This window comes from Nannobrachium achirus (assembly GCF_963921795.1).
Source record: "Nannobrachium achirus genome assembly, chromosome: 13".
Lineage (NCBI taxonomy): Eukaryota > Metazoa > Chordata > Actinopteri > Myctophiformes > Myctophidae > Nannobrachium > Nannobrachium achirus.
In genome coordinates, this window is record NC_137833.1 from 40,533,729 (window position 1) to 40,550,782 (window position 17,054).

The following is a 17,054-nucleotide window of genomic DNA, read 5'->3' on the forward strand; positions in this document are numbered from 1 at the left end:
ATGTCATCCGTCAAAAGTATGTCTCCAGCCAAAGGCAAACAGCAGACACAGGAGAGAGACCGAGAAAGAGGCAGCGTTTGGGGAGAGATGCTAAGTGTCTCCATACTATAAACATTTAGCGATTTCTCTCAGCAGAAGTCTTTTGCCAGAATTAGGGGAAAACTATGAATCATACTCAGGCCTCATGTCTCTCTCTCTTCCTCTTGTTCTCGCTCTCTCTCTCTCTGTCCGCCTGTAGTAGACTAACATTCTCCCTCTTGGTCTGCTGATCGAGCAAATTAATCATCTGAAAATGTGTCCTGTTTTAATGATCGGAGATTTAAACCCGATTAAAGTTACATTAAGGTTTTGCAAGAACAGGGACCCTGCTCCAAGTTCCCCAATTTTAGAAATAGCTATAATCTGCCACTTGTTTTGAGAACATTCAAGTCAAAAGATTAATTTGAGACCAGCTGGTCGCCTTTTTGGGGTAAAATGCTATCACAATAGGTGGGACTTGGGGTGCAAACATAATTCACCATTTCTTCTACATTGTGTCCATAGAGGCACTGTATTATTGTAGTCGAGTGTTTTTTATCACAATAAACGATAATAACGATTATCGTTCCATCCCAAATAACACATTAGCTCTCTATGGGATTCTGGTAGAAACTGAAATGTTTTCAGATCTAGGATCTAGGATAGGCTACAAAGGGGTTTGTGATGCATTTGAAAGAGCTCCATCTCAAATTACCTCCGTCGTCAAATTTTGTTTGAATCGCCAAACAAAAGTAAAAGCTGCCGTGACCCATTTGGACTGAATGGAATCGAACGGATTAAGAGAGAAATCAACATAGATATCATAATGGAGCCTGTCAGCTTTGGATCTGTTGAGCTGGGTCATACTGGGGGAAGCCTTTGAGGGGAAGCTAATCACTTTCAGATGGCTAGATTTGTGTGTGCGTGTGTGTGTACACGCGCACACACACACACACACACACACACACACACACACACACACACACACACACACACACACACACACACACACACACACACACACACACACACACACACACACACACACATAGACTGAGTACATTTCACTGGGGGTTTGCCCCATCTTTCCTTGACCTAAACAATGAAATGAGTCTGTAATTGGAGAAATGTTTGAGAACAGATTGAAACACCAGAGACCTCAAAATCTGCTGAAATGAAAACATTGAGGACAAAAGTGAGGGGTTTGACAAGAATGTTAAATGCCTGACAGGGAACTTTTCATTTTTATATTCTGGAGCCTCAGTGTGGAATAGTCTACCACTACTTATACTGCCTTAAACGGAAGGTAAAAGTAAGCCATTTACCATGAGAGGGAGTGGGTTGTTGGCTGATTTACCACTGTTTCAGGGTTGTGCCACGAGCCGCAGGCGAGTGGCAAACAACCTCGAATGGTAAATTGCTTTTCTACCACTTTTTCCATATAAATGAAATAAAACACAGTTGTAACTTGCAAGGATCTTTAGTTACAATCATTAATTGTTTCAGTGGGCGGGCTCCATGAGCCAACTCAAGGTTGTTGGCCTATAGAAAAAGTGGTAGAATCCATGTTAACCACTTTCAACATGGAATCCCTATTTTGGGAAAGTCTGTATTTCAAAATACAGATAACCAATCTACAAGCTTACAACATGTCCCATGCGATACATTGTGAAGCTTGTAGATCAGCTATCTCCACCACATATAGGGCTTATAAGTTGTTAATGGAGAATGTGCCTTAGTAAGCCCGGCCACTATTTGTTTAAATACTAGTACATGTTCTTGTGTGCCCACAGAGTGAATTGTGAGAATAAATATTTGTCTTGTTTTAATTACTTCAGCCATTAGTATTATTTATGATACCGACTGATATAATATATAAACATGCCAAATAAATGCCATCGTAATAGAATGACCAGAGATTTGTCTGAGTACAAAGTGTTTTGTGCCCAGATAATTGTCCGAGTGCACAGTGTTTTGTAATCAGAGATTTGTCCAAGTGCACGTGGTGAACCCACACACTTTACTGGCTTTTAAGTGACATTGGAAACATGGTACTCCTGTGACATCCGTGAAGTGCTGAGCGTGCCTTTCTCCACGGCTGTTTGTCACATCAGCATGCATGTCCCCTATTTATTCCCTTTCTTTGATGGCAGCCCAAAACATGTCGAAACACCTGGCACCGGGCCAAAGAATCTGACTCGGTCTCTCAAAAACGCTACGCTTGACTCCTGTTGCATTCGGCATGTCAGATATTCAGAGTTCATTCAAACCCATGGAGTAGTTACTCTGCATATCAATAACTAGTTACCCCCCACCACCACCAGCACTGCTTTTCTCACACACACACACACGCACACGCACACGCACACGCACACACACACACACACACACACACACACACACACACACACACACACACACACACACACACACACACAGCACGTTGTGTTGCTAATACTATCCGTATCTGCACTGGGATAACACTCCTTAAAAGCTCATCAACATGGATGCTCCCCTGAGAGGTTTTTCTTTTTTCTTTTTGTCATACCCGATAAGCTAAAATCCCCTCTCTCTCCTTTTTGGGAAAGACAGACACTCCCCACTCCAAGCCTAGCCCCCCCTCTTCTCACGACAGATGACTTCACTCTCTCTGGATGAAGCCTGGGATAGGCCCTCTAGGCATGCATACTTAGGGCAAATCCCCCAACACACACACATATGCACACGCACGCAAGCCGCGGTGCACACACATGTAAGCACACTTTCACACACACACACACACACACACACACACACACACACACACACACACACACACACACACACACACACACACACACACACACACACACACACACACACACACACACACACACACACACACACACACACACAGCGACATTTGGAAGAGCCGACTCTATGTAGAGGGTGCAGCTATACTAAAATCCCCCAAAAGCTCCCTAATCCAGTTCCACTGGGCCAAGGAATGAACTGAACCATCACTGAACCATACCTATTCAACTGCACGGCAGCGTCTGAGGCACAGCTGCTGTCAAAGGTTAAAAAAAGGCATTGAATGCATGGAATCACTCAGATCAGTGTCAGTCCAGATACTGCGTGCCGCTGAGTGCGTTGGGAGTCCTGCAAAGGATATGACAGGCTGAGGTTTTGGATGATTGACACATGTCCTATCTATACAGTTGAAGAGGGGAAGGCTTGTTGGCACATCGATATTGAAAAGGCTTTTACAGCTATGATAAGTGAGACATTCAAATGGCATTATGTTTGCAAAGAGAAACAGGATGCCTCTTCCGATAACCTGGCCCCTATTCCCTGTGTCTACATTCAAGTGACTTGTTTTACTGGTTTGAGTTTACTCTCCGGTGGTTCTTCCTTGTTGGTAGAGTGAAGTAAACTAAGAATAGGTAGGGGTTATTTCTCCATGTTCCTTCCTCCTCCTAGAAAAGGAATTCCTCCCTAGCCTCCCAAACCGTCAACAAGGGTGCATTGGGGAGTTCTCAGGCTTTTCTACTTCATTTTTCTCACGGCTCCTGTGGTAATAAGACATCATTGACCCCTGAGAACAGTGTCAGTTAGCTATGTGTTTGCCTTGTGCAAACGGTGCTTCATGCCACAGATTGAGTAGCTGGAACTGTTCAAAGCCATTTGACAAGGGCACTTAAATCTTGCCTGCAACATGTATTGTCACTGCAAAAAAAGTGATTAACATTTTTCCTGCCATTCAGAAAACTTCAAGGACTTTAATGTTACATTTACAGTTAGTATGAAAATCACTGGAGCTTTGCCAATCCAAGCTGTAAAAGTGGATGGGACAGACAGGGGCGTCACACCAAATTCTGGGCCCTGGGTACAAGGATTCACTGCGGGCCCCCCAAAATCGTGAAAATGTGTGCAAGAAACCTATGTCAAGGACGCCCAAGATGATATGTATTTGGCCACGGACCCCGATCTCAAAATATTTAGTTCCAGGGACCCCCAGAAGCAAAATTTGAGTTAGAAATGTTCGCTTAAAAAAATGCATATATTCAAAGATTTTCACACATTTTCACAACTTTTCAAAAATAGCAGATCTACAAGCTATAGATAAAGTTATTAGGGCCCCTCCACCTTGGGCCCCAGTAACTCAGTCCCACTTTCCTACCCCTTGTGACGCCCCTGGGGACAGACAAGGGGCATCACGTGAGGCCATAGTGAATGTCTCTGAATGCCATCCTTAATTTTTCTGGCACAATAACTGCAAGCAATCTTCAGAGGACAAAGGATGCAGGTCCACACCTGTCGGTGTGCGATTGACATTTTAATGAGGGTATGTTCTCATGGCACTCCATCTAAAAGAGGAACCAGTTATACGCACTTCGTTACCCACACTAATCATACTTGGCCTAGTGTCAACAGCAATAAAACAACAAAAACCTTTTGCCTCAAATCAGAACATAATACAAGGTTGTAAGCCATTATTGTGTGCACGTTATATGGTGTTAAGATACACTTGGTTTAAGCCTTATAACCATTAATTGTCTTTTAAAAATCACTTACTCTTGGCAACAGCGTGTCACCTTAAACTTTAAGGTGACTCCCTGTTGCCAAGGGGACGCTGATGTTGGTTGTTGAGATCATATCTTCAAGCCTGCAGCCGTAGTTGCTTCAGTCTGTTGTGAAAACAGTGTGTGGCATCCAAATATGTTCTGAATGTAAGCCACACACATGCACGCACGCATGTACATACACCCACGCACCCACACGCACGCACGCACGCACGCACGCACGCACGCACGCACGCACGCACGCACGCACGCACGCACGCACGCACACACGCACGCACACACACACACTTTATGCAGTGCATAAAATACAAACAGGTTCTTGAATTCTTGAATAAACATTACATTCATACTGGCACATATCTTTCAGACTGTTTATGGTTTGTATAAGCGTGTGTCACAAACCTTTCTACAGCGTGTTTAAACCACAGTTATAAGTCTCAAAATGAATTGTGACTCAGTGGGCTGCAGTGGCCTACAATGGCAAGAATATAACTCGTCTCTTGGGAACCCCAGGCACTCGGCTAACTCTGCCTTGAAGATGATAAGCCTGCTAATAATAAGACCCTCATGGTTGTTTGCGAACACTCTGACTGAGGAAATAATTAAGGTCAAGCAGTTTATCTGTGGTGGGCCGGAGATGTGCTTGCTTTGTGTGATAAAGAGGGGGCGGCGAGGTTGACTCTGTCTGCCCCTCGCTCACTCCACCCTGTCTGTCTTTCATTCTCCCTTTTTTCTTTCACACTCCCTCCCCATCTTATTTCCCACCCGGGATACCTAAGAGAGAAGGAGGTCGAGAGCCACACAGCTTTAGTCATCATGTCTGTCATGCCTTGGCCAGTGTATGTCCAGTCTTCTCAAATGTCCAATCAGGCTAATTTTAGCCCATGTTTGGAGGGCCAGGCAACGTGTCCCTAAGCGTGCTGAGTTGCGGATCCATTTGTACCAACCAGGAAAGACCGCTTTTTTTTGGGGGGGGGGGGGGGGTTTATTTGCATAACGTTGATCTTCCCACGTGGTTTTGTGTTCAACAGTTTGCAAAATTAGCACGGTGAAGGCTATTTATGTGTTCTTTACACAGCAGCACAGATAGAAATGTGATACAATTACAGGGTAGCTCAGTGACAGGAGGAAGACATTTGTAATATCCGGGTGCACCATTCAAAGTTGTAATTGTATACAGAACTTCTTTTGCATGTTGTGTATAAAGAAAAGGTGAAACTGTAGCTTAGTGGGTGCAGCTGAGGTCTAGGAATTTGTGCGTGCTCTTGGTCATAACAAAAAGGGGTATATTGGCTGAACTAGAAAACAACCTTTTATAATATTACAGCCACATGGTTTGATTTGATTTTGGTAAAAGAAATACAAGTATCGATGCTGTGATAGAGGATATACTGCTGTACACATTATAAAAGCGTAATGAAACACTTATTTACAACGTGTCCAATGATGTACAGTAAATATGTCATTAAAATTGGCAGCATTTCCTACTCCAGCTCCTTAAACATTCCACACCTGAAGATTTAGCTCATATTAAAGACAAGTGGGATAAATAATTGAGAATTACTATAAATGAAAACAAGTTGAATCAGAGCTTCAAAGACATTTTTCTTTTCTTAAGATCACCATTCTGGCAGGAATACGCCTGGAAAATAAATATAAGGTACTTTCAAACACCTCTGTCAATATCTAAGTATAATTTAAACTCTGGCTGCTGGAGGGAATGCGGGGAGAGTGAAGCGGATCACACCCATGTATTCCTCACATGCCCCAAAATACAAACCTTCTGGTCAGGACTGGAGTCACACAAACAATAGAACAAATATTTGGGAGAGTTTTAAACTTACAAAATCATAATATACTCCTTGGAACACGCCCCCAGAGTCTGCAAAGTCGAGATTTATATCTCTTTTGGATTTTGAGAATTACAGCGCTCAAGCAAATATCAAGGAGTTAGAAAAGTGTGGAACCTCCCAGGGTAGAGAAATTGTGGGAAAAAACAGAGGACATGGAAAAGGTGACCTATCAGGTGACCTATCATGTCTTTTTAATTTTCAAGGTTGTCTTTTTTTTTTGGTTTTTGTTTTTTTCCTTTGGTTCTTCTCCCTTTTGTATTCAAACCTAAAGTATTCTAGATATAAATATTAATTTAAACAATAGCAGCTTTTTCTCTGTTTTAATGAAATGACAACAATTACATAACAAAGTCTCCTCTTTTTTCTTTTTCAGTTTCTTTTTTGTAAAGTTTCTGTTTACAGTTTTTTGTGTGGATTTCATTCTTTGCTCTACGTGGTGGTGGGAAAAAAAATACATACAAATGTGTCAAAATGTCCTTAAAAACAAAAAAAGGACATAACATGTTAAAAGTTTTGAAGAATGTTATGATGTACATGTTTTGACACAATAAAGTATATAAAAAAAAACATTCCACAGGACTACACTATGTGGTTACCATGTGTGCATTATCACAGAAAACCAAAGCTATGGGGACAGTGGGTGAGTCAGAGACAAGCAGTGTCCTCCTGTGTACTTTGTATGCGGTTCAGCTGCAACAGGCTTGACTCTGACACTGGGTACAACTGAGTGTCCAGCACACAGCTGAGCTTCACTAATATTTGTTGTAGCTTCAACTGAAGTGATGATGATGATTATGTTACATAAAGCTACTGTGACACATGCCAGGATTGGCCCCCACTGCAATGTCCCCACTTTAAGTTCTCTAACTCTAAACATGTAGCCTAAAAACTCTATGTTCTTACGCATCTCTTTGGGCTATGTGCACTACATCACGGTGGCAGGGCCATCGTGTGATGGCCATGCCTGCACAGTGACCAGTTAATGGTGTGTGGACAATGAATGTAAAACAGTCTGATGGTCTGCATACACATATAAATACATGAAGTTAGGTGTGTGAACTTTAGATTAGATTTTGGTCACGGTTATGCTCCGCTCTTCAAGCACTCCAGTAATTAATTACACAACAAGTGGTTATATAATATTTGTGTGTGTGTGTGTGTGTGTGTGTGTGTGTGTGTGTGTGTGTGTGTGTGTGTGTGTGTGTGTGTGTGTGTGTGTGTGTGTGTGTGTGTGTGCGCGCGTGTGTGTGCGTGCGTGCGTGTGCTTCCATAGACAGTGAGATGGTTCCCCTGGACTGCCTGCGTCCTCGGTCATTTACCACTGCCCACCGCACCTCCATTCGTCGGGACGGAGACGACTCTCGCCTGTCCATCAGCCTGTGTGACCTCAGCCTCCAGCAGCATCAGGACCTCCGGGAGGAAGACGCCGGTGATGAGGAGGAGGAGAGGCTACGGCCCCTCAGCTCCTCCTCCTTCTCCTGTCACGTGCCGCAAAACTCCCAGAACTCCCAGCAGTGCTCCCTGCTGCCCGCCCTGTCCGACAGCGACCTGCGCTTCCACTCGGTGCGCGGCGTCCACGTCACGGCCCTGGACGAGCAGACGGTGGCTCGGCTGGAGCCGCGCGGCGAGGAGAGGACTCTGGTGTTCACCAGCCGCCCCCTGCGCTGCTCCGAGACCGTGTTCGTGAAGGTGTCCAAGGCGGGCGCCGCGCGGGTCGGGTCCCTCTCTTATGGCGTGACGTCGTGTGACCCCGCCGTCCTGAGGCCCAGCGACCTGCCCTACAACCCAGATTCCCTGGTTGACCGCAAGGAGTTCTGGGCCGTGTGCCGGGTAGCGGCGGCACTCCAAAGCGGGGACATCTTGGGCTTTGTGGTGAACGTGGATGGGGAGGTCATGATGAGCCATAACGGTGTCAGTGCAGGAATGCAGCTGTGCGTGGATAACTCCAGGCCTCTCTGGATGTTCTATGGTCTGCACGGCAACATCACACAACTCAGGATCTTAGGTAAGAAGAGAGAGAGATATACTTTATTAAGATTATGCTTAACTCTTTTACAGACATTTATTTGATTTTATAAGGATCTAAGGATGTCTTATAACGCCATCAAAGTAGCTTACCTTTGCGATTTTATAGAAAAATATCCATCCATTATTTACAACTGCAATCTTTAGTAAAATCTCTCACCGAAAAAAAAAAAGTTGAACGGGCACTGCGGTTCCAATGAACAAGGCTGAAGTTTGTCCCTCGGTTGCACCAGTTATATAGAAATGGAGGTAGTAGATCCAGGCATAGAAAACAACCAGAAAAGTGATCCCGCCGCAATTGTTGTTTATTTACACTCCAGATTTGAGACTAGCGACTTTAAGCAAATGACTGCTACGGCAGATGACAACAGTAACTGGAAATGATCAGCGCTCGATAGATAAACCTGCCGTCGTCGCAGCCATCACTACAACGCCAGAAGGTCCCTTCCCAAGTAGCGTCTACAACGCCTGCTGCATAGATGCGTTGCCATGGGAACCAAAGAGTTCAGTAAAAGAGGTGGGACCCCGTCGCCGACGGCTGTTTGCTTAACGATTTTGACCGCTACGGCGATTACGTCATAGCAGCCGTAGTCTCGCGTTGCGGTTGTAGAAACGGGAAGCTTAAACTGCCTAATAGCGTTACGGGAGCTGCTGCTACTGTACACACCCACGCCACCCCTCATCCTCTCAGACAGGCTCAACCGCAGAAAGAACGAGCGCTCGGTATGGCGCGGCGGAAAAAAGAACAAGCGTTCGTTCGGCGGTAAAAGAGTTAATACAAAGTAGAATACAAATCCCTGCAATGTAATGAACGGTTTAATGAAACAGCATAGTTTTGCAGAGCCCACAGTCACTTATTATGTTGGAGATGTAATAATGTGTCTGTGTGTTTAAGCTTTGTACAAATAGAAAGAGTTAACCTATGTTGCTCACACACTGTGCACATTGTCAAATGTGAGTGTTTCACTAAATTCCTTCATTCAGAAGTAGAGTCTCTGGTCCTTGAACAAACTGGGAAGGCCAGATTCCAATTCACCCACGACATGAAATTTCTTTCTGTGTTTGGCTTTTTATCATCTCATATATCTTTCTTGGCATTTATAACTCCACCCATAGTTTGCAAATGAATGCAAACATTGATAAACTGAAGTTGAGCAAGGATTTCTGACATCTCACTTGTTATTTGATTCCAGGAGAAATTGTATACAATGTTACCGCATGGTCATGAAATAATTTATAATCAACAGTTCTGGAGTTGTTTATACACTCAATTACTAGTACACACATGCACACGTACGCACACACACACACACACACACACACATTGTTGCTGCTCATTGTTCCAGAGACATTTTTGTACTAACACAAAAAATGATCATAATTTTTTCTCTGTACCAATCTCGCATGAGCCTGTGAATACAGGGCTTGATTAAAGCCTTGATTAAAATGTGGTGTTAAGATGCCAGCTCGATGATTGTGGAGCTACAGAGTGGGTTCACAACAATCAGACTTCTTATGACAAGAAGAATGTCAAAAGCCAAGTAATGTCTGACAAATTAGCTTGACCTTGGAAAGGGGATGTTAATGGTTGTTTTACATTAGATCCAGTTTCAGTACTCAAGATTTTCCTTTGGCTTCTGCTGACTTTGATACAAAGGCTTAAATGTCATCAACATGTCAAATTGCAATTGCTTATGATGGATGCATTATTTGGATTTGGAGGAAATGTTCTGTTGATGGTTATGAAGTGAAACCCTATTTTCTTTTGCTGAAGATGTGCCTTTGGTTATGCAGTCAGTGGTAATCATATTTGTCTGGTTTGCCTCATAGAAAGCGGGTATGCTTCAAAAGCTTGCTTCTATATTAACCTGAAATCAACAAAAGGCTTATATTTCATTTCATTGCTTTATTGGCTCAAATATTGATATTGTGTGCAAGTGCCCCGAGTATAAAAGATGAAAAACTTCCCAGTCAGCACATCTACAGTGTATCAGTTTTTATGGGTGCAGCAGGGTCAATAAGAATTGTGGAATCCTTAATATCACTTTTCGTAACCACACCAACCCTCTCCCCAAAGCCAAGGACCACTGCCATCAATAAATACATCATTGTCATTATCCTATCACAGTTTCAGTCACACAGTATACTATATGAGTGTTTGTTTAAAATGTCTCCATGGGCATTAAAACACTACTACTGTCAGTGTTGACATTACAGCATTGTGCAGTAAGGAATCATGGATTTTTCATTCATAAATCAACTTTTCAAATCAATCTGCATTAACTCTAATTTTGACAAAGAATGAAGATGCCATAAAGTTCATTGTGTTGAGATGCATGTATCTCAAGCAAGCAAGTTTAAAGTCTCTGCAAGTTGATTTGCATATTGTACAGAATAGAATGGAATCCAATATCTTTCTCTAAAATCTAAGAAACAATGTAACGCTTCTGATTAGTTTTACAAATCAAGCCCTGCTGCATGTAAGTATTTGGACACATTTTGGATGTGCGCTATTCATTTATTTACATGCCCTGTGGCTCCTTTCGGGTTTTGTATTCTTCTGGCCAAGTTAATGTTACTGTTTCAGTCTCAACTTTTTGGGGCTGTTCTCCTAAACAGAAGCTAATGACGGTAGAAGGGAAAGGAAAGTTTCCTAAAATATCACAGTGTCTATCCCTAGGCATTGATGTATTAATCTGATGGATTATTGTTTGAATTCTTATCATTATATTCGATTCGCTCATGAAACGACTTTCAAAACCAAAGCAAAATGTACTGTCTCTACTACTGTCTCCCTCTCCTCTCTTCTCATCTGCTCTCCTTGTGTAGTCTGTTTGACTGGGACAGAGGAGGTTATTTCTATCTTGCGTGGGCTCCTAGCAGCCGGCATCATCTATCTGGAGGGGGGCCGCACGTATTCCTTCATATGCATTATTAAAATGTAATTGCATGTAGGTTTCATATGCTGCGTATGAGCGCTTCTCAAGCCCTTTACCCACTCCAGCTTGCGGGGAGTGCACTTGTGATGTCTCTGGCTCGCCCACTCGCTTGCTGCACCCGCTCAGCCACACTGGTTACCGTGGAAACGTGTAGCCACCTAGCAAAGTGACATGGTTGTCCCTGGCTGTGAGATGGAACAGATTGGAGTGAGTCAGAACACTTTCATGCAGTCATTTGAGTAACATCTGAGATTCTCCTAATCAGTCGCATTACTTTAAAAGATCAGTGAGCGCCCGGGCTGCTGCCGACATGGTGGTCCGGGGCGCCCTAAGCTGCAATGCCAGACTGACAGCGTATTGCGGGTTCCAGTCCCGTTCCCGACGACCTTTGCTGCGGCGCCTGCGCGCCACTCCCCATCTCTCTCCCCATTTCCTGTCAGTCTAGTGTTCTATCAACAAAAGCACAAAAGCCCCAAAATAAATATTAACCAGAGACAAAAAGAAGATCAGAGTTTACCTGTTGCTGCATTTCAGCTGCCCCATTGGTGTGTGCTTTAAAGTTAAAGATACTTTTATGCTTTATTTCAGACTGGTCAGGGCAGAGAGACAGGAAACCAAGGACAAGAGAGAGATAGAGACATGATCGGTGTCGGATTTGAACCCAGGTCCTCTCGCTCACAAGGAGCATACTGTAACTGTGTGTGGTTTCTGCATGAGATTGGACAAAAATAATAAATCATGAACCTTGCCAGTGCCAACACAGAATTAGATGAAATAACTCAGAGAGCCCTGCATTTGATAAGCATGTGATGAAAGCCACCATGAATGCGACATAACCACACAAGGTTTGAGGGTTCAAGGTTGTACTTTATTGTTACATGTTTTGTACTGGTACAAGAGTAAAACTTATTTTTGTTTAGCTTCCTTCAGACAATGCAGTGGTATATATAATAACAGCAAACAAAACTAAACTAAACTAAAAAATCTAAAAAGATAGTAATAATAATGATAATGACGTAGAAAGATTTGGGAAAAGAAAGAGAGTGCAAAAGGCAAAAGAGCAAAGACATTCAACTGGGAACCCCTATAGCGGCCTCCTAAACACAGTCAAATCCTGAGTGTTCAATGGATTGATTTGTATCGTACGCTCTGAGAGTTAAATGGATACTCTGTATTTTATAGTGTACTGCCTGCATACCCACACACATTCAGAAGCTTCCCATTCCCGGTCCAGGGGTGAGTTTGTACTATAATGGCAGAAGGTGAAAGCTATCCTAGATGAAAGGATGTATGAATAGACATGAAGGACATCTGTTCTCTTATTAGAGGGGACCGGGATATCCGTTAACAGCTGCTCTATCACAAAGGTCATGTTAAGTAGGTCTTAGTAGGGAGTTGTTTGTATTTGTACTGCACTGTATGCACAGTATACTGTTCTGTTGTACCGTATGTACACAAATAGTTGAATTGATTGAAAAACAGATGACACAGATATATTTAGTATATCTACTATTAGCCACAACCAGTGACCTGCTTTGTTATTATATATACACATTTTGGATTCTTGGTTTTATTATTTGCACCCAATAATAATAATAGATTCAGACAACAATTAAGACAAGCAAAGATTGCTGGAGAGGTCACTGTCGATTTTTAATAGATAAATCAAGATCAATACTGCCCTTGCAGTTATTTTCCCAAATACAGTAACTATATCAATTGACCCAGTGTTTATTTATGTGTAGGTTTATTTATGTGTAGGTTGAGACTTTTTAGACTCCAGCAGCTGGCGTGGTCTAAAAAAAAGAAGAGAGAGAGAGAGAGAGAGAGAGAGAGAGAAAAAGACCTCAAGCCTCAGGAAAATGCACTTTGACCTTAGGATGGGCACATTTGTGCACCGTATTTACGCAGGTCTGTTTTTACATATTTTGGGGGTCCTTAACCACTGATGGGCACATTCTAAAAATGTCTTCTAAATCCTAACAGTTTTCCAGAAAAAAAACTATGTTGCTATCATTGTTTCGCAAACTTTGTCATGTCAAGGACCCCCAGAATGATATGTATTTGGCCACAGACCCCCATCGCAAAATATTTTGTTCCAGGGACCCCCAGAAGCAAAGATTTGATTTTGGTCTATTCTGCATCTAGCTTAAGGCCACAGACCCGTTGGGAAACGAGTTTGGGTCGACTTTGTTTTAGGTCGACCTTTCCTGCTACCCTGATGATAATCTATCCAATCCTATCCACTTTATTTATAGAGCACATTTAAAACGGGGTTGAACCCAAGGTTCTGTACCCTCAGTGACAAAAACTACTAAAATAACAGGAGCAAAAATACAACACAAAACATAATCTAATGATTATGGTCAGTTAAGTGAGCACACACACCATGAGATAGGCATACAGTATTTAGGTCTGTGCACTGCTGCATTGCAAACACAGCATAAATACTGAAGCACATGGAAGATACCATGCATGCCACAGGTTACTGGCCCAGCGAACTAACAATATTTTGGTCACCGGACAGCTGAAGGAGAAAGTGTAAATAACAATGCTTTGTGCATGGCAGAAACAGTAGGGCAGAACTGATCCGTGGGTTTTGGTGCTGGCATAGATCTTCTCCTCTGTGAGACAAGATGAGGTGATTTGCCAGTAGGAGGAGCAATGCCAGCCTGAAGGCCATGGTCTTGTAGTGTTCATGGGGGGGGGGGGGGGGGGTGAGAGTGCATTACCACAGGCGCGTACAGTATGGGATTCATGGCTCTTTGAAGTGAGCTGGATCTCTGGGATCCGTTTCTTTCAGAGTCGTTCAAAAGACTCTGTAGATTTTTATTATAATTACGATCACTTCAACCCTATGTACATTTCGGCCATAGGCTATATACATTTCTGCCATTTGAAAATAGCCGATCTACAAGATCACAATGTGTCGCGTCATTGTGAGTTTGTAGATCCGCTATTTTCAAATGATTTTACTACATTTTATTCCTTGGAAAAACTGCATGTGAAATGGGACATTCTGCATAATGAGTACTTTCTACTATTGGTACTTTAAGTACATTTTGATACCAATCATTTTGTGCTTTTACTCGAGTACATTTTAATTCCGAACTTCTACTTAGCAGCAGAGTATTTCCACATTGCAGCATTGATTTTTTTTTTACATAAGTAAAGAATTTGAGTAGCTACTTTTTCCACCACTGTTCATTAGAAAGGAACGGCTCCCTACTGCGAACCGGATCCCATCGTTCATTTCAAAGAGCCGTTCAAAAGACTCGATTCGTTCGCGAACGTCCCACCTCCAGCCTACAGTAACTCACCCACACACACCCACACACCCACTGTCAACTCACAGAGTCATCTGCAGCCAGATAACACAGACTTTGTGTGTGCGTGTGTATGTAATGTCCATGGATGTGTGCATGTGTGACAGGGAGAGAGACGGGGAGACATGAGGAGATGCGTTATTTGCTCATTATCGGTTGTTCTGGCTTGATGTGCAGTGACACAGCGTCGGTTTCCAGTTACAGTTACACCATTATGGCGTTGGGGCTCTGCATTAAGAGATTACAGATGTCTGACAATGCTCAGCATCGTGCTTTTTTGTACTGCTGCTTACAGAAGAGTCAATTAGGCACTACACGCTTAAGCCAAAACATTGTAAAAAAGAAGAAAAGAATTCCGGTGCTGACACTAGAACATCGGAAAAACGTGATTGTCTGCTCTCACAAGGATCAATTACACTGCTTTTTGATGCACAGCAGCAGTTGAGAAATAATGCATTTCAGCACTTTGCCCTCAGATGCATGCAGGGACAAATAAACCATGTTTTTTATGTTGAAAAAACACAACTCCACAATTTTTTTCTTACCCTTTTAATGCCTCCTTTTTATTTTTATTCTTTTTTTTTTTCTGAAAAAAATATGGTTTCAATCTTAGACTTTCTGGCCCAAATGTATCCATTTCATCAATCATTACGGATTGCTATATAGTGCCTTCTGGTCTAAAGTAACTAACATTACATTATATTTTCACAATGTCCTATCTTTAATGACCCAATTTGGGGGGCGGGCATTAGCCCTTGCTTTGAGGTCTGAAACTGGCATGCATCCATTTTACAGAACAGACCAGAAGTGTGACATTGTTGTTTCCTCTGCATGTATAGGCTCATCTCTGCACCCAGACATCCGGAGGCCATCAGTACCCAGCTCCCCATCCTGTACCCCCAATCCATCCAACTCGGAGGCCAACCTTGACACGCACTTGAACATAAACCTCAACACCAGCTACCAGATGACCTACAGCTGCTCCACCGGTTTGTTAATTTTTGACCTGTCGCACCACTTTCAGGCTGCTCTCACTGAATACACATTGCATGGGAAGATGAAGAAATTGATTGCAGTTGTACTTCAAAAATGGAGATATTGCTTGCTGATTATATTCACAGACCCGCATCGCTTTCCCCTACAGCACTCATGATAGATGACTTACTGACCCCTCTCTCTTGCACTGATAGTTTTCTTCTCACCACCTCTCTACCAAATACATACAGTATGTAACGGCAGTAAAATCAAATTGGGGACACCAAATCTTTTACCCAATTGGAACAACTGGTTTGATGTTCAAAATCTGTCCCAAAATGTGGCCTACTGTATGTTGGGAACACACACTACATCTCTTTATTCACTGCTCATTCTCTCAATCTCTTTGTCATACATTCGCACATCTCTAATGCATCCCTGTTTTGTTCTTATCTCAGGTACAACCCCTGGCTCTCCCTTCTCCAGCCACCTGGAGTCCCCCTCCTTCCCATCCTGCTCGGGCTCGTGGAGTGACGAGTGCACCATTTGCTACGAGAATGCCGTGGACACTGTGCTTTATGCTTGCGGACACATGTGTCTCTGCTACGAGTGTGGGCTCAAACTCAAGAAGATGACCAATGCTTGCTGCCCCATCTGCAGAAGGACTATCAAAGACATTATAAAGACGTATCGAAGTACGTAGTGTGGCTAAGGCCCTCAAAGTCATTTGAAAGACATGGGGCCACAACACATAGACTTGAAACTTGTGTGTGCTAATCATGGCTTAGGTACACTGTTCCAAGACAGCAGTTTGGCCTACCAGAGAGTACAAAAGCTTAGCCCATTTTTGCATGAAATCTTGCTCAGGTACTGGATGTCAAGATCCACATTAAATGACAACTACAGTATGTCATGTCAGTATGTCTACAGTATGTCAGCCTTGGAGGTCTTGCCTTGGTAACTACATGTAGTGTCTTGATAAGGATGCAGCATTGGTGTTCATGAATGTCATCTGAAACATGGCCAGGTAAACAAACATTGTTTATATGTTGCTCGAACTGGGGCCTCCGAACCAGTCCAAGAATCTATTTATGACCAGACTGTGGTCTCTGTATCCTTTCTAGAACATCATGTACTCTGAAGAGACATCTCTCTAACTCACTGCACAACAATAAACTCACTGGTGATGGCACCGCTGCTAGGTGCCTTGAGAGTGGAGAAGCTGTCTTGAGCCGTGAAGGCAGTGAGGAAGACAACCATCGTGCTGATTCCATCAGCCACTACCCTTCATCACTTCTCAGGCGCGCCACACACATTTGCGACAGCTATCGTGTCAGAAAGAGGGGGGGAGGG

General features: G+C 43.1%; 1 protein-coding gene across 1 annotated transcript in view; it reads left to right on the forward strand.

Annotated features, from left to right (window-relative positions):
• The window catches only part of LOC308296666 (E3 ubiquitin-protein ligase NEURL1-like), a gene marked incomplete at both ends in the record, with an annotated part of 31,558 nt that extends 15,154 nt beyond the window's left edge, over nt 1-16,404 (forward strand). Inside the window, 3 exons of the mRNA XM_080739994.1 lie at nt 7,710-8,441; nt 15,566-15,715; nt 16,160-16,404. Coding sequence (XP_080596120.1) covers nt 7,710-8,441; nt 15,566-15,715; nt 16,160-16,404 — 1,127 coding nt within the window. The remainder of the gene's footprint in view (nt 1-7,709; nt 8,442-15,565; nt 15,716-16,159) is intronic.
• Nucleotides 16,405-17,054: the final 650 nt, after the last annotated feature.